The 14,881-nt window shown below is 38.2% G+C and overlaps 1 protein-coding gene and 1 long non-coding RNA gene across 5 annotated transcripts; both read right to left on the bottom strand.

The window, feature by feature from the left end:
- Positions 1–437: 437 nt before the first annotated feature.
- On the bottom strand, positions 438–11,313 carry LOC148700031 (kinesin-like protein KIN-14N). Of its 4 annotated transcripts, XM_089926951.1 has the most exons (16): positions 10,951–11,313; positions 10,780–10,842; positions 9,486–9,563; positions 7,923–8,000; positions 4,616–4,792; positions 4,298–4,542; positions 3,783–4,181; positions 3,592–3,693; positions 3,103–3,495; positions 2,595–2,997; positions 2,022–2,505; positions 1,769–1,900; positions 1,330–1,411; positions 1,148–1,252; positions 959–1,063; positions 438–837 (listed from the first exon to the last, which is right to left on the bottom strand). In XM_089926951.1, exons 12-16 carry the CDS (start codon positions 1,804–1,806, stop codon positions 697–699), a joined length of 471 nt encoding a protein of 156 aa, XP_089783077.1. In that variant the 5' UTR covers positions 1,807–1,900; positions 2,022–2,505; positions 2,595–2,997; positions 3,103–3,495; positions 3,592–3,693; positions 3,783–4,181; positions 4,298–4,542; positions 4,616–4,792; positions 7,923–8,000; positions 9,486–9,563; positions 10,780–10,842; positions 10,951–11,313; the 3' UTR covers positions 438–696. The 4 variants fall into 4 exon arrangements, 3 of the variants coding, with proteins under 3 accessions (XP_089783077.1, XP_089783076.1, XP_089783075.1); XM_089926950.1 differs by having other exon boundaries at positions 4,298–4,792; XR_016398202.1 differs by lacking the exons at positions 438–837; positions 959–1,063; positions 1,148–1,252; ... (2 more) ...; positions 10,780–10,842; positions 10,951–11,313 and adding exons at positions 4,902–6,650; positions 10,499–10,576 and having other exon boundaries at positions 2,045–2,505.
- A 1,143-nt stretch (positions 11,314–12,456) lies between these two features.
- On the bottom strand, positions 12,457–13,447 carry LOC149751416 (uncharacterized). The gene is made up of 2 exons (XR_016398246.1): positions 13,229–13,447; positions 12,457–13,125 (listed from the first exon to the last, which is right to left on the bottom strand). It is a non-coding gene; the product is annotated as an uncharacterized LOC149751416 (long non-coding RNA).
- Between the last annotated feature and the right edge of the window lie 1,434 nt (positions 13,448–14,881).

The following is a 14,881-nucleotide window of genomic DNA, read 5'->3' as shown; positions in this document are numbered from 1 at the left end:
AAAGCGTGACGAAATCGTCGGGCAGGTGGGCGTGGAAGATTTTCGTTCCGACGCGTTTCGTCAGCGTCGGCAGATAACCCGACGCTTTTAAACGCGTCGGCAAAGGCAATTTTTCCGACGCTTTTAAGCGTCGGTAGTTCTTGTATTACCGATGCTTTTGTGCTTCGGTATACCTGTGCCGGGAGAGTTATTGCCGACGCTTGAAAGCGTCGGCAATAGCATTTTTTTTTTTTTAACAAATTCGTAGAAACAAATGTTAAACCTGTATACAAAATTCTTTGAGCCCTTCTTTGGCTTCTTTTTCAGAACCTGTATACATTAGTTCATAAATGCCCATTTTTTAAGTTCCATATAGCTGCATTGGAGATCAAAGACTGCAAGGAAAGAAAAGAAAAGCTGTTCATCCATTCCAGCTGAATTGATTTTGGAATCGTTCATGTAAAAATTTGATTCAATTATAAGAGAGATAACGTCAGTGAGAAGGAATTTTGATACGAATATTACCACAATCAACATAATGCCTTCCCTCTACAAATTCAACAACAACACAACATTGATTTCATTTCCTTGGTATTGGTTACAGACAGACAATGTTAGAAGCCTAATAGTCATTAAATATGCCATAACGGCTGCAGCAACGGGTAATCATATGGAGCAAGAGGATGCACAGTAGTTGCCAGGTTGCTTAACCATAGCTCAAGCGCGAGTCTGAAGGACGCATCTGGGTCTGGCGAAGGTTGCAGCAAAACGAAGAGAGCAAATTGACTCCCCGACAGACGATGATTCCGGGGAGATGTTGACAAACATTAATGTTTTAGAGTCTCCACCAAGGCAAGGCTAACACAAATTTGGATATTAGGTTAGTTGCAGTTGGGAGTCATTATACAATTATAACATCTCAATTGAAGATAAAAATCTAATTATCCCAAATATGTTACCAGGGGAAATAGTACTTTACCTGCAGAAGATACGTAAGCTTGGAGTTCCTGAAAGGCACATGATCCTCTTTCTTTGCAATAGCAAAGATCACGTCACTCAAGGCTGATAAACTTTTGTTAATCGCCTGCAATAACTCAGAGGAAGAAGGAATACCACATTAAATACAAGCTGAGAAAGAAGTGGACATTGATAAAGAGTTCAAGAGCACCTGTGTTTCTTTGAGGCGGTCACCGGTGGAGCCACTTTTAGCAAGACGCTCACTTCCAGCAAGATCAATTAAATTCAACACCCCTTGAACCTGCTGCTCTGTGCTCTGGACATACGTAGTCAATCAGTACATATCGGCAGGTATAACTAATTAAATCAGTGATATAACCAACACCTGCCCACCTCATTAACTCCAGTTATCCGTAAAGTGAACACAAAGTGACTACTTGAGGATTGTTCATTCATTTGTGTCTTACCCACAGACCTGCACACCAAATTAAACACATTCATTCAGGATTCAACTTATTTTCATTACATAACTAAGAGATAGATGTAGGATCAATCAAATACTCAAAAATAGATGGATGTATAATACATGCAGAGTAATACATATGTTTCAATTGTCATATTGTAGTTTCAACGTAAAACAAACTCAACAAAAAAAAAATCATTCACATGGCTAACAATGGAAGGGGCTGGAGTATAACTTCCATAAAAAGTTCCTACAACTTAATGATGTTCTTGGAATGGCAGAGTAATACATGCAGAGTAATACATATGTTTCAATTGTCATATTGTAGTTTCAATGTAAAACAAACTCAACAAAAAAAAAAGTGTTCACATGGCTAACACTCCATAACCGAATTTCACCATTGCCATCACAAGAGCAGAGGAGATCTGTCTTCTTTGGATGAAAATCAAGAGATGTCACCTGGGAGTTGTGCCCATTGAATACATGCAAACAATAACTCGGCTGCAAAACAAGCCAGAAAATTGTGTTATAAGCATCTCTTTATCAGAGAGTTGGATACTCAACAAGCATGTCAAACTAGCAGGGAAAGTGAATCATGCACAAGAAAGGATGACCATCTTACTGTTCAATTATGAAGCACCATGGTTACAATTCCAAACATTATAGCAACATCTCTATCATTCTTGAATCACACATAAGTTTAGCCTGCATCTATAATACAGATTCAAAGGCCATCTAGAAAACTGAAGTCAATCAGTGAAGTAGGTTTACAAATCAAAGATTGAATACAGACTGGCACATACACTAACCTCGATCATTACATGAATCACCTTCATTTACCACAACAGTACCATGTAAACCATATAAGAAAGTTGTATTGCAATCAGAAAATGCCAGTTTGCAAAGTGATCATAAAGCAAATTAAACAAAATTAACCACCTAAAATATGGCATACAACTTAAATTTCTATAACTAACAAATGCATGTTTTTTAGCTGGATGATGCCAATTCAATACTTCAATTGATCAAGCAATAGTAATACATGTTAAAAATTCTCACCCTGCAAATCCACTATGGATTAACTCAGCATTACTGGGATGCTGGACCTGTACCAAGTAGCAGCAAATGATCCATGTCAGTCACTAATTTGCAGAGAAAAGAGCGAGAAGACTTGTCAATAGTGCAAGGGTTATACCATTATACCAGTAATGGAACCGGTCTATTGGCCCTGGAGCCCGTTAGGACCTAAAATGGAGTGGAGTGTCTAGATAGTGTTTCTTCCTTTGGCTGAGGTTGACCGAATCTGCATTATCTATCTTAAACCGATCAAACTCTACAAACTAATTGTTATACATAAGATTTTGGAAACCATGTTCCTGTCAAGTTAACATAGAACATACTAATTAAAGTCCTTTCCAAGATCTATACTTATCAAAGTTCTGGCATAATCGTATTTTGTAAATTGAGGTAAGTATCAAAAAAAAAAAAAATTTAAAACAATCTAAAAACATTCATCTCAAAATCGTAAGTACACAATCTACGATGTATCAAGAGTCGACGGCATCATCATCTCTACGAGTAGATGAAGTATCAGCAACCTACAAGAAAAAAATACTTTAGAAACTAAAAATACGAAAGTCATCACGCTCATACAAGAATACATTATAATTATATAAAATATTCAAATATATTTATTTATGTACCGGAGGAGCAAATCTCTGCAAAAAAGATGAAATATGGTCAAGCTGATCTTGCAAAGATTGTATCTTCAACTCTTGGCTCTGCTTCAACTCCGCCATATCAGTCATATGACTCTGCCTCATCTCCTCTATCCTTGTCTCATATGACTGCTTTAACTGTGCCATCTCTGTCTTCAAACTACAAACCTCTGCAGTGCTAGTACCTTGTCTGGCATCTTGGGTATATCGGCTCACTGCAGACAGCTGAGTGGGGGTAACTCCGATACCGTAACCCCTCACGCGTCCATAACGTTCTGGGCCCATCAATTCTGCATAGACCTGAGCCTCGACGCGACTGGCCGCGTCGGATGATGATGACTCCCCGACGCGCTCTGAAATGAGATTTGTAGCTCTTTCCTATATCTCTCTCAAAAAAATAAACAGTCACATTAATAATTTAAAGGAAGTAAAATTAATAAAATAATTATGATCAAATAAAAAATAAATACATACAACTATATCTCTCGACTCGTCCCGGACAAAGCTGCCATCTCGGTGAGTGTGGGTCATCTTATAAAACTCTACCTCACCAGGCTCCCTTCCATGCTCTACTATCTACACATACGGAAAGTATATTGCCAAACTATATATCATGATACGTGCTATATGTTAGTAGAGTTTCAAATAGTTTCAAACAAACTTACGAATTCATTTCTACGTCTCGCATAACTCTTCGAGCCTGAAGTATGAGGAACTGTTTGAGATGCTCGTGCAGCTCTACCAATATTAGAATATGTTTGCCAAAATAAAAGCACACAGTATAATATTATTCAATGTATATATTTGCAATCTATATTAGTAATAAAGATAATAGAAGATATTGAAACAATATACGTGACCTGTCCTCTTTCAGAAAACCAGTAGTGAACAAGCTCCCTCCACTGCTGAGGGTATACATCAGGAGGAGTCACACGAGCAACCTCCTCCTCTGTCATACCCTCGCGTTTAAAGTCTGTCTTCAATTTTGCTTTATATTCTTTCCATTTGCGGTTGAGGGACTTTAGCACCCAATCATGGCTCTCTGGAGGGAGTACAAACTTACCCTACAACAAGGTACAGAATGTTATAATAATATTAAACCTCTAAAATAAAATTATGGTACAAAGCAAATTAACATACAGAAGGTGTCGAATTAAAAAGAATAAATTCAATTCATTACCTCTATAAGTTTAAGAAGCTCAACCTTATACGAAGGAAGCATGTCATTCCACTTCGTATAGTTGAGTGGACACAGCTGACCCTTGCGTGCAACCGATCCTAAAAAGCTTGATAGTAGACTTCCAGCTCTATTGATGGGCTGCCCCAATTCGTTGCATCGGATGATGATCTTCTCACCCGGAGGAAGCTTCCACACATCCTTTGCTTGAGTGGGTCCCCATCTCGTCCTCACCGTCCCTTGTCCATCTATTAAAATTAAAAAGTCTTAAAAAGTTGAAGACAAATATGAACATAAAATATGAACTTTAAATCGAATTACCCTGGATTCGGAGCTCATCCTCCGGACAATCAGCAGGAGGCTCGTGCTGAGATCTTGACTCGTGCTGCTGGTGCTCACATGGCTGCTGGGACTGCAGGGATTGCTCAGAAGTAGATCCCACTTGAGAATGCTGGAACTCCACATCTCTAAATCGTCTCCCTCGATGCATATTGTTACCTGGAATGCACAAAAAAGAATCAATATTTGGTTAAATAATAAATTTATACTAAATAAAGGGCTAATAAAAGAGAATATAATATTTGGTTAAATGATAAATTTTACTTACCATTATGAAACTACATTCTCATTCAACATCCATCCTAATCAAACTCCTTGGCGCATTTACTTCATCAGTTGGCACAATATTATAAGGCATACACTGAGTATAAGTATCATCGTCCTCCTCTTGCAACCTTTTTCCCATATCATACAAGTCCCTAGGTTTCGTCTTAATAACAAGAGACCAATTTTTATCTTTTGAGTCTTGCACAAAAAATACTTGTCGAGCTTGAGATGAAAAAACAAATGGATCATCTTTCAATAGCACACCTGTATGTATCAACCTTGAAAAATTTACTAGTGTGAAGCCATTTATATCTTGCCTCAAACCTCTAGGTGAGTTTATATCCACCCAATTACATCGAAATAATACTACCTTAAACTTTCCATAATAATCCAACTCATAAATATCATTGATAGTCCAAATAAGAGCTGCACGCAATTTGAAATTTTGGCCAGCAAAAGCATCAAATGCATCAATACCCTCCCATAACTGTTTCAATTCCTCTATTAAAGGCTGCAAAAAAACATCAATATCATTACCTGGGCCCTTATTACCTGGAATAACCATTGACAAAATGAGTGAAGACTGTTTCGTACACATCCATGGTGGTAAATTATATGGAACCAAAACAACCGGCCAAGTGCTGTATGTAGAACTCATAGTTCGAAAGGGATTAAACCCATCAGTAGCCAAACCCAGTCTGACACTGTGAGCATCAGAAGCAAATTCGGGATGCCTATCATCAAATGCTTTCCATGCGGGACTATCCGCTGGGTGTCGTAACATTCCATCCTTTGTACGGCCTTCGTCATGCCATCTCATCGAGGAAGCCGTCTTCGGTAATGCAAACATCCTTTTCAATCTTGGTATAAGAGGAAAATACCTCAAAATTTTAGCCGGTTTTTTCTTAGTCGGTGCAGCATCCACTTCAGTCAACGAATCATTCTCGTCATCTTTATGTTTTCCCCATCGTGAAGTTCCACATATTCGGCACGACTCTTGGTTCCTATTTTCATCACGATATAAAATGCAGTCATTCGGACAACTGTGTATCTTCTCATATCCAAGGTCCAACTCTTTTATCAGTTTTTTGGCTTCATATGAAGATGATGGCAGAGTAACACCTTCCGGAAATGCATCCTTTAATAATTGAAGAAGCATGGTAAAAGACTTGCTGGACCACCCATTCAAATATTTCAAATGTAATAAATGCAGAAGAAAAGAAATCTTCGTAAAATTCTTACAACCCGGATACAGTTCTTGATCACAATCTTTCACCAAGTTATCATAATGAGCTATGTCATCAGCATGTATAGATTCCTCAACATGCATGGACTGATCAATAACTGCACGCTCATCTTCTCCTACAGTTCTGATATTATGTCCAAGAGCATCTCTAAGTAGGCCCCTTATATCATCTTCTTCTACAGAATTTTGTTCCGTGTCACTACATCCAAAATTGAAGGTGTCTTCTAGATCGGAGGGTTGGTTACATGAAGGTATGAACTCTCCATGGAGTACCCATTCAGTATAACCCTTTAGAAAACCATTCCATACCAAATGTTCTTCAACAATTTTTGGATCAAGAGCAGAACCGTTTACACATTTTTGACATGGACATAAAATTTTCCCGTTCATATTAGATTTCTCAAAGGCAAACTTAATGAAATTCTGAACTCCATCCAAATATTCGGCACTGGATCTTAACTTATTTATCCAACTTTTGTCCATTCTATTAGAATACCGATTGAACTGCAGTTCATATAAAAAAGATAAACACTATTAGAAGGATGGACTACATATAAATTGCATGAAGAAAAGCATGTGACACTTACTATAACCTCACAATATATTGCCTGACATTCAAAATACCAAAATAATGCGCTGTAATTATTCTCAAAAGAAAACCATAGCTTGTTAAGAAACCTACCTTACATATGTAGTTTCATAGGAGCCTAAAGTTGATCTTATCATTTCTCATAAGGGTAAGTGCACCAATCCAAGATATTACGAATCAAGATCTAATATGCATAAGGGCAAGTAATGCATAATGCATCAAAGTTATATCAAAGTAATGCATAAAAGTTAATTTTGGCCAAAATTGATTTCTACTAGCCAAAATTCTCATGATTGCAAAACTGGTGGCGGGCCTTGATCCCATGCTCTTCTCCCTCTATGCACATACTCTATTCGGGCCTTCTCACCCATGTGGAGTATAATACACAAACATGGGAGCCAGGCATGCAAGTAGGTCCTAAAAAATTAGCATATAAGATGCATCATCCTGAAGTATAAGATGAACATGTATATAACTTTTTGAGACCATAAACTGTGAGAACAGCCACAATATAACCTCAAGGGGCATTGACACACTAAAACAATAAAACCTTTAAACAAATCTTTAACAAAAAAAGAAGACTTACTAGGACAGAGTTGGATCCCATTTCAATACTGTAAAATAACTTATGAAGCAAGTACCATGCATTACAAAAGAGTGGCTAATGCATAATAAGAAAATGAGTGATTGAATAGGTCATAAGAATTCTATACACAGAGGTCACTGTTTTAAAACAAAACTAATTTGGCCTAGGGTAATAGGGCAATTAACCTTCCACTAGAATATGATAAAACAAACATATTGAACTTTCCTCTTCAATCAGAGACCTGTCATCAACTGTTCAACTCCACTATATCTTATCACAGAGTCCTCAGTTAACAGACAGGATAGTTGCTGGCTGACCAGACAACCATAAATCATTCATGTGGCTTTACCAGAAGAATCCATGAAATAACTGTTGGTACACAAGTCAAGTAAAATTTGCAAACAACAAAATCGTGATCCTTCCCAACCTAAAAAATATGTACTCATGTTAGTACTAACATTTGCTAATAATACTGAGTTACATGCTCAGAGTACTCGACATCACACACTATATTTAATAATGTCAATGTTAAATTTGACCACTTCAGTGACAGATGGTTTGCTTTGCAATAATGAAGGAAACGGAAAGGAGGGTGAAAAACCTCTTTAAGTTCCTGTAGGAGATGTTGAACACGTGAACTAACTGATGAACGGGCACCTGTAACTCCAACAGAGCTCACCTATATAAAAAATATATAACAAATCCAATAATTAAAAAAGTTAAAATTAATGTAGTAGTTATTCGAATCAAAGCTTTCAATACCGATTTCAGTACTGTATCAATGCCCAACTGGTATATTGCCGGTACATCCGGTTCTTGGTACCAACACTCAATACGGGGGCATACCAAGTTTCAGTTCGTTACTGGTGAGTCAGTACACCGACACAAACCAGTACTGAAAACCATGATTTGAAATATCAAAAAAGAAGTGGAGATTTAAACTAAGATAATTAATGAGCAGTGGTAGCATCGCACCAGCATAGAACAAATAAATTTTAAGTAATTAATGTTTCCATGGAGGAAGTCTCATGGGTGGCAAGTTAAAGACTGAAAGCTTCAGCAGTGCGCAAATGACTAAGCAATAATTACACAAAAAATTGAGAATGATCATGATCCAATCAGGCAAAATTAAATAGGTCATGGTGCTTATATAATTTCAAATAATTTACATGAGGAAGATGGAAGGTTCTATGTCATCACCTCAATAGGGAAGAGGAAAGTTTCTTAAGGCTGAAAAGATCTTGTAACAGGAATTGCCTCAGCATTATTATGACTGTTAGATTTGAAATATAAGGACTTGAGTGGTCCATATATTTCACAATTGCACTGGACTACTAATGATCTACACGGGATCCTACAGCATCAGAATAGTGGTTCTATATGTCAGAAAAAACCGCCACCAAATGTAATGCACGTTCATCATGGAATCAGCAGGACATACAGCCAGTAGGTAGCCATTATGGGAGGGGCGGCATGCCCCCAGTGATCCACTAAAACCTACGTTAATGATATGTTAGTAGTGATCTATTATATGTTAGGAGAGTGATGCAAACGCAGAATTTGTGAGTGTTGGCTTCTAAGTCTTGATACAGTTCCTCTTGGAAAGGAGCGAAGCAATCCTAGTTTGACTTCAATCAAATGCAAAGTAAGCTACCATGTCAGTAGGCCTGAGCCCAATAAACAACATGAAATTGATCTTGTCAAGAGAGGAACCAGTCTACCGATCCAGATAGAAACTTCATACAAGTTGTAACAGTTTCTCTTATATGGATTTGAGAGGACTTCACATGGAAAGCACTATAGCAGATATCTAGTGATGCACTAAAACATAAGTTGAACAATCCAAAACTGCAATAAAATAAGCTAATGTTAAAATAAATTACAATTAATGGGTTTCCTTGCAGCAAAATTAGGCCAAAGAAAAGAGGAAAAAAACAACAGAAAATCTATTAATGATGCAGCAACAATTAACCTGAAATATCAGAAGATAAATAACCTCTTCAAGGTAGAAGAAATTGCATTTGCCTTTTCTAGATTTTCCTGTTTGGTGCTTGTGCTTGGTGAATGGTGGTTTGGTGGTGTACGATTTTATGTAATTTAACACAAAAATGTCCATTAAACAGGGCAACATAATGATTTCAACCAGTTTCACAGAACAACTTACAAGATATATGAAACCTTCTGAAGCTTCTACGATGGCTTTCACTCTTTCTGTTGGAGTTGTGGGTGTTGTAAGCAGAACCTGCAGTGCAGTGAAAGAAAATCAAAAGAGAGAACAATTTGAACAAAGGAAGCAACATTAATTCTTTAAACAAGACGAGCTTTCAATTTACCAATATAATGAATCATCAATTTACACAATAGCATGGACTTTTGGATCCAAAAGAACTTATGCAAAGTTAATGATGCTTGGTCCTTGCACACATAACTATACTCAAATGAGCAAGAGAATATATAATTACCAAAGCATGCGATGAAGTCATGCACTATAGTCAACAGTTGGCAAAGTTAATAAAAGATTTTGAACCTTAACACATATTCTAGTTAGTAAGGTCGCTGTGAAAATCTTGTACTTGAAACAATATTTTATGTTGACTGGATATAATAATAGCAGCATGAAAATGAAAGAGGGAACGGGTGAAAATTCAAATGCAAGAACAGGGAACTAAAGGCCTGAAAGTATGTTGGAACTGTTAGAACAAGATGTTAGTAAAGTCGGACATATCATATTAAAAGATACTTTAGTAGTAAAATATCATTACCAATCAAATTCAGTCCAACAATATGAAGGGCTATAATAGTAGTTTTACTTAAAAGTGGCTTAAATAAATATACAAAATAAATTGTTTATGCAATGAACTTCAGAAAGCAGAGAAATAGAAGCAAGAGCTCATATGAAATAGTAGAGGGGATGCTTGCAACTCAGGTATGGGAGAGCAAAGATAAAGTTATTAAAATCCATCTTTCGATTTAGTAATGCACATCATGCAGTGTGATGCTGACAAGCTTTGCTATCACTAGTTTGTATTTCCCAGAACCCTATACTTGTTTATTTTGCAATATCACAGTATGTGGCATGATAGAGTAAAGAACCAGTTGAATATCAAGGATCATTGATATACCTAGTAACATTATTGAATCCCATAATTATTCACATAAATGAGTCATATTGATAACCTTCTAAAGTTTCAAACTAAATCCTCATGGTCTGAGATGTGCTTTAATCCCGAGGAATTAAAAATCAACCTAAATTCCCTGCAATTCAATGCACAGAAGTGGTATTATACCTCCAAATATTAATAAAAATATCAGGATATTGTTCATTGTTCTTCCTAACAGAACATTCTCTGTTACACCCATAATTTGTATGAACCCCTATACCTAAATGGTACAGAACAATGAAACAAGATAAATATCCACTTGCTCAAAAGAAAGGCAGAGAGAGAGAGAGAGCATACGATTGCTGGAGCCGAAAATGGCTGCGAACTCTCTTTGATCGCTGAGACGGAGAGGATGTGGATCTGCGGCAGACCAAGGGTTTTCAGCCCCTATCTTAGCTTTAAAAGAATGCTGGATTGAATTAAATTAAAATATAAACTCCAACAGGACATCGAACTTCCAATCCGTACCTTCCTCTACCCCGAGATAGGCGGTGGGTTGGATCCAAGTTTTCTCCTCGGGCGGAGGCGGGCCTGAATCGATCGGGACTTGGGGCCGGTCGGTCGACGCCGGAAAGGAGAGAGAACAAACCCAGAACACCCGAAGAAGAGGAGGAGGAGAAGAAGGAGAACAAGCGAGACGGTGGGAGAGGAGGGAGGAGGAGAAAAATACCTCCGGCGGAGCGGGTTGGGATCGGTCCGCGCCGGAGAGGAGGTAGCGCCGGAGACGAGGAATGGGGGCTAAGGCAGCGCCGGAGACGAGGATGGGGGCTAAAGCAGCGCCGGAGACGAGGAAGATGAGCTTGAGAGGAATGGGGGCTAGGGCAATTTTGCGGGCTCGGGGTCGGCCGCTGGGTATTAAGTGGGCTTCGGCGACGCTTATAAGCGTCGTTTGGTTGTTAGGTCCGCGACGACGCTTTTAAGCGTCGTTAATTGCTTCGAATTACCAACGCTCCTACAAAGCGTTGGAAACATGGGGCGCGGGAGCGGAATTTGCCGACGCTTTTTTCTAGCGTCGGCAGATAAGCGTCGGCGTTTTATTATTTTACTGTAGTGACTTAGTATTTCGAACTAAAACAGTTTCCTTATAATGGAACAATCTCATCATGTTTAAGTAGCTGTGATATCTTGTTGGCCAAAGAAACAATATGTAGCTACAGTTCATAGTCTATAGTTTTCTTCCCTCCTAAAATTTAATTTACCAAATCAAAGAAAGAAAGGGTGCAAGAAGGGCAGAGTCTTTAAGTTCTATAATGTTGGATAAAATGAATAGCTTCCCTATTTGCTCCATCACCAACATATCTTTAATTACCGTAGACATAACTTCGCTAACCTCTTCAGGAAAGCTGACATCAGTGCTAAGGAGAGGGAGATGGGGGAGGGTGGGAGATCCAGCACTACAAAAGAAGGAATAACTTCCGGCGCTTTTTTTTGTCTCTACCGACGCTTATAAGCGTCGGCGAATTCCCAGCCCACGCTTCGCAAAGCGTGGGTCAGACGTCGGGCAGGTGGGCGTGGGTCGGGTTTAACCCGACGCGTCAAAAAAGCATCGTTGGTCTATGCCGACGCTTTTAAGCGTCGTTCCTTTTATCAGACTCCGACGCTCATAAGCGTCGGCGAGAAGGGTTGGTTGCTATGGTTTTAGGCCGACGCTTAAAAGCGTCGTTAAAGGCGTGCCAGTTTACGTTCCTGTTGCTTTTTCCGACGCTTTTAAGCGTCGTTTCTTTTATCAGACTCCGACGCATATAAGCGTCGGCGAGAAGGGTTAGTTACTATGGTTTTAGGCCGACGCTTAAAAGCGTCGTTAAAGGCATGCCATTAGGTTTACGTTCCTGTTGCTTTTCCCGACGCTTATAAGCGTCGGCATTAAATTTTTTTTAAAAATTTTTTTGTAAAAGTAATTTTTAAATACTCTGTGTACATTAAATTCTTACAAAACAATAGAAACAAATATACTGAATCACATATATAACAAAATACGAGTCACAAACAAGAACTTTGATTACATTCATATTATCATATTTGATTACATTGTACTTCAAAAACATTCTAAAAACATACAAGTCAAATTCCTAGGTACACAATCTACAATATGTATCAAGGGTCGGCATCATCATCTCTACGAGTAGATGAAGTATCATCAACCTACAAGGAAAAAAAAATATTTTAGAAACTAAAAATACGAAAGTCATCACGTTCATACAAGAATACATTATAATTACATAAAATATTCAAATAGATTTAGTTATGTATCGGAGGAGCAAATCTCTGCAAAAAGGATGAAATATGGTCAAGCTGGTCCTGCAAAGATTGTATCTTCAACTCTTGGCTTTGCTTCAACTCCGCCATATCAGTCATATGACTCTGCCTCATCTCCTCTATCCTTGTCTCATATGACTGCTTTATCTGTGCCATCTCTGTCTTCAAACTACAAACCTCTGCAGTGCTAGTACCTTGTCTGGCATCTTGGGTATATCGGCTCACTGCAGACAGCTGAGTGGGGGTAACTCCGATACCGTAACCCCTCACGCGACCATAACGTTCTGGGCCCATCAATTCGGCATAGACCTGAGCCTCGACGCGACTGGCCGCGTCGGATGATGATGACTCCCCGATGCGCTCTGAAATAAGATTTGTAGCTCTTTCCTATATCTCTCTCAAAAAAACAAACAGTCACATTAATAATTTAAAAGAAGTAAAATTAATTAAAAAATTATGATAAAATAAAAAATGAATACATAATACATACAACTATATCTCTCGACTCGTCCCAGACAAAGCTGCCATCTCGGTGAGACAAGTGGAATGAGGGTCCAAGTAAATCATCTCCATGGTTGATTCCATCAGACAGAGAGCACTGAGATCAAAATGCTTTTCTGGCTTTTGAGCTGTTTCATATGGTGGAGGTGTTACTTGAGAGGCAGCCTTTGGTTTCATGGCTTAGCACGTTTCGATGGTCGAAATGGGGGGCATTATCACTGCCTCCGATCAGTTCCTGGTCTATCCCAATAGTTTGATTTGAAATGACTCTGTAACGATCAAGTATCGTAGTAGAAATGGCCACTGGAATTGAGTGGTGCAATACCTAACTGCCACTTCAGTTATCATCTGAAGGATGGGTAGTTTAGGTGCTAATTTATGTGATTTATAATTTAGACCATCCATTTTAATCTGGCCATCATCACCTAACCTTTTTAGTGTGTGTGAGTGTTCAGCATAGGGAGTAGGAAAGAACAGGAAGACTGTTCAGCATCGGATTCAAATGAAGCCATAAACCACCTTCCAAAGCAGCAATAGATGAATCATCATTTAAACAAGATAATTGCATAATTGGCGCTTGAAACCAATGTTAACTCTCAACTGATTCAAGGAACAGATGCCTACCAATTAGCTAAAGATATTGATTCACTAAAGATATTGCCAACCCAGATCGTCCAGCAGGTGCAGTTCTGCCCACACGATGGATATAATCCTGTTTTGCAACAGGACACAAGAGGCAATGAGTAAGTGATTACAAGAAAAAGAAAAGCCAACGTTCAGAAATCATCTTTAGAACAATTGACAGAGATGAGAGGTGCACAAAAGTAGGCCTTCTGTTTTATTTGGGAAATTTTTTCATTCGAGAGTCCAAGAAGCATAAAAAATGATATCAGGATCAGGAAAATATGATACAAGTAATCACTAGATTTTTAATCAGTATAAACTAACATTTAATGCACTATGAACTACAACAAAGAAAGCTGATTTTTTAAGCATAAAAATACAGACATGTAACACATTGCTTGACAACAATATGGTCTATGATTAATTAGTTAAAAGTAGAAATGACAAAGTCAAAAGAAACTGTCATCGTTATCACAATATTCACTCAAATGTAACTAAAATTAGCAATTACAGAAGACTGTAGAAATTACAACTGTGCATCACCCAAGCTGAAAATGTGTCAACCCAGTCTACACAAACATAATCCGACTAAATCTATACTTCATAACTACTGAAGAATGTTACATCCGTGCATATAAGAATGTTACATTCTCCAGCCTTGAACTTGTTCAAAGCTCCCAATCTCTTGGCCTATCAGAAACAGCAATTGAAAAGAGTGTCAATGATGATTCATCTTACGGTTGCTCCCAAATGCAATGTAAGGTGGCATCTACATCAACTTCACATTCCATATCAGGATCCTATCCTTCATTGCTACCGTCCTTTCTTGGCAACAAATCACTAGCAGTTGGAACATACAACAAATTATTCATTTTAACCAAGCTTTTCCTCGTTACAACAAGTTCAAATGGTACACTGCTAGAAAAATCTTGAAATTCTATACAAGCTTCAAACAATTTACTTAGCCTAGCTACTGGCTTGCCGCTGAACCTTTAATTCATAACAAATTTCTAAGGTA

Source organism: Phoenix dactylifera, chromosome 13 (genome assembly GCF_051530095.1).
Source record: "Phoenix dactylifera cultivar Ajwa chromosome 13, Ajwa_hap1_PhDact_Kaust_v1.1, whole genome shotgun sequence".
NCBI classification, from domain to species: domain Eukaryota; kingdom Viridiplantae; phylum Streptophyta; class Magnoliopsida; order Arecales; family Arecaceae; genus Phoenix; species Phoenix dactylifera.
This window is presented reverse-complemented; position numbering and strand designations above follow the sequence as displayed.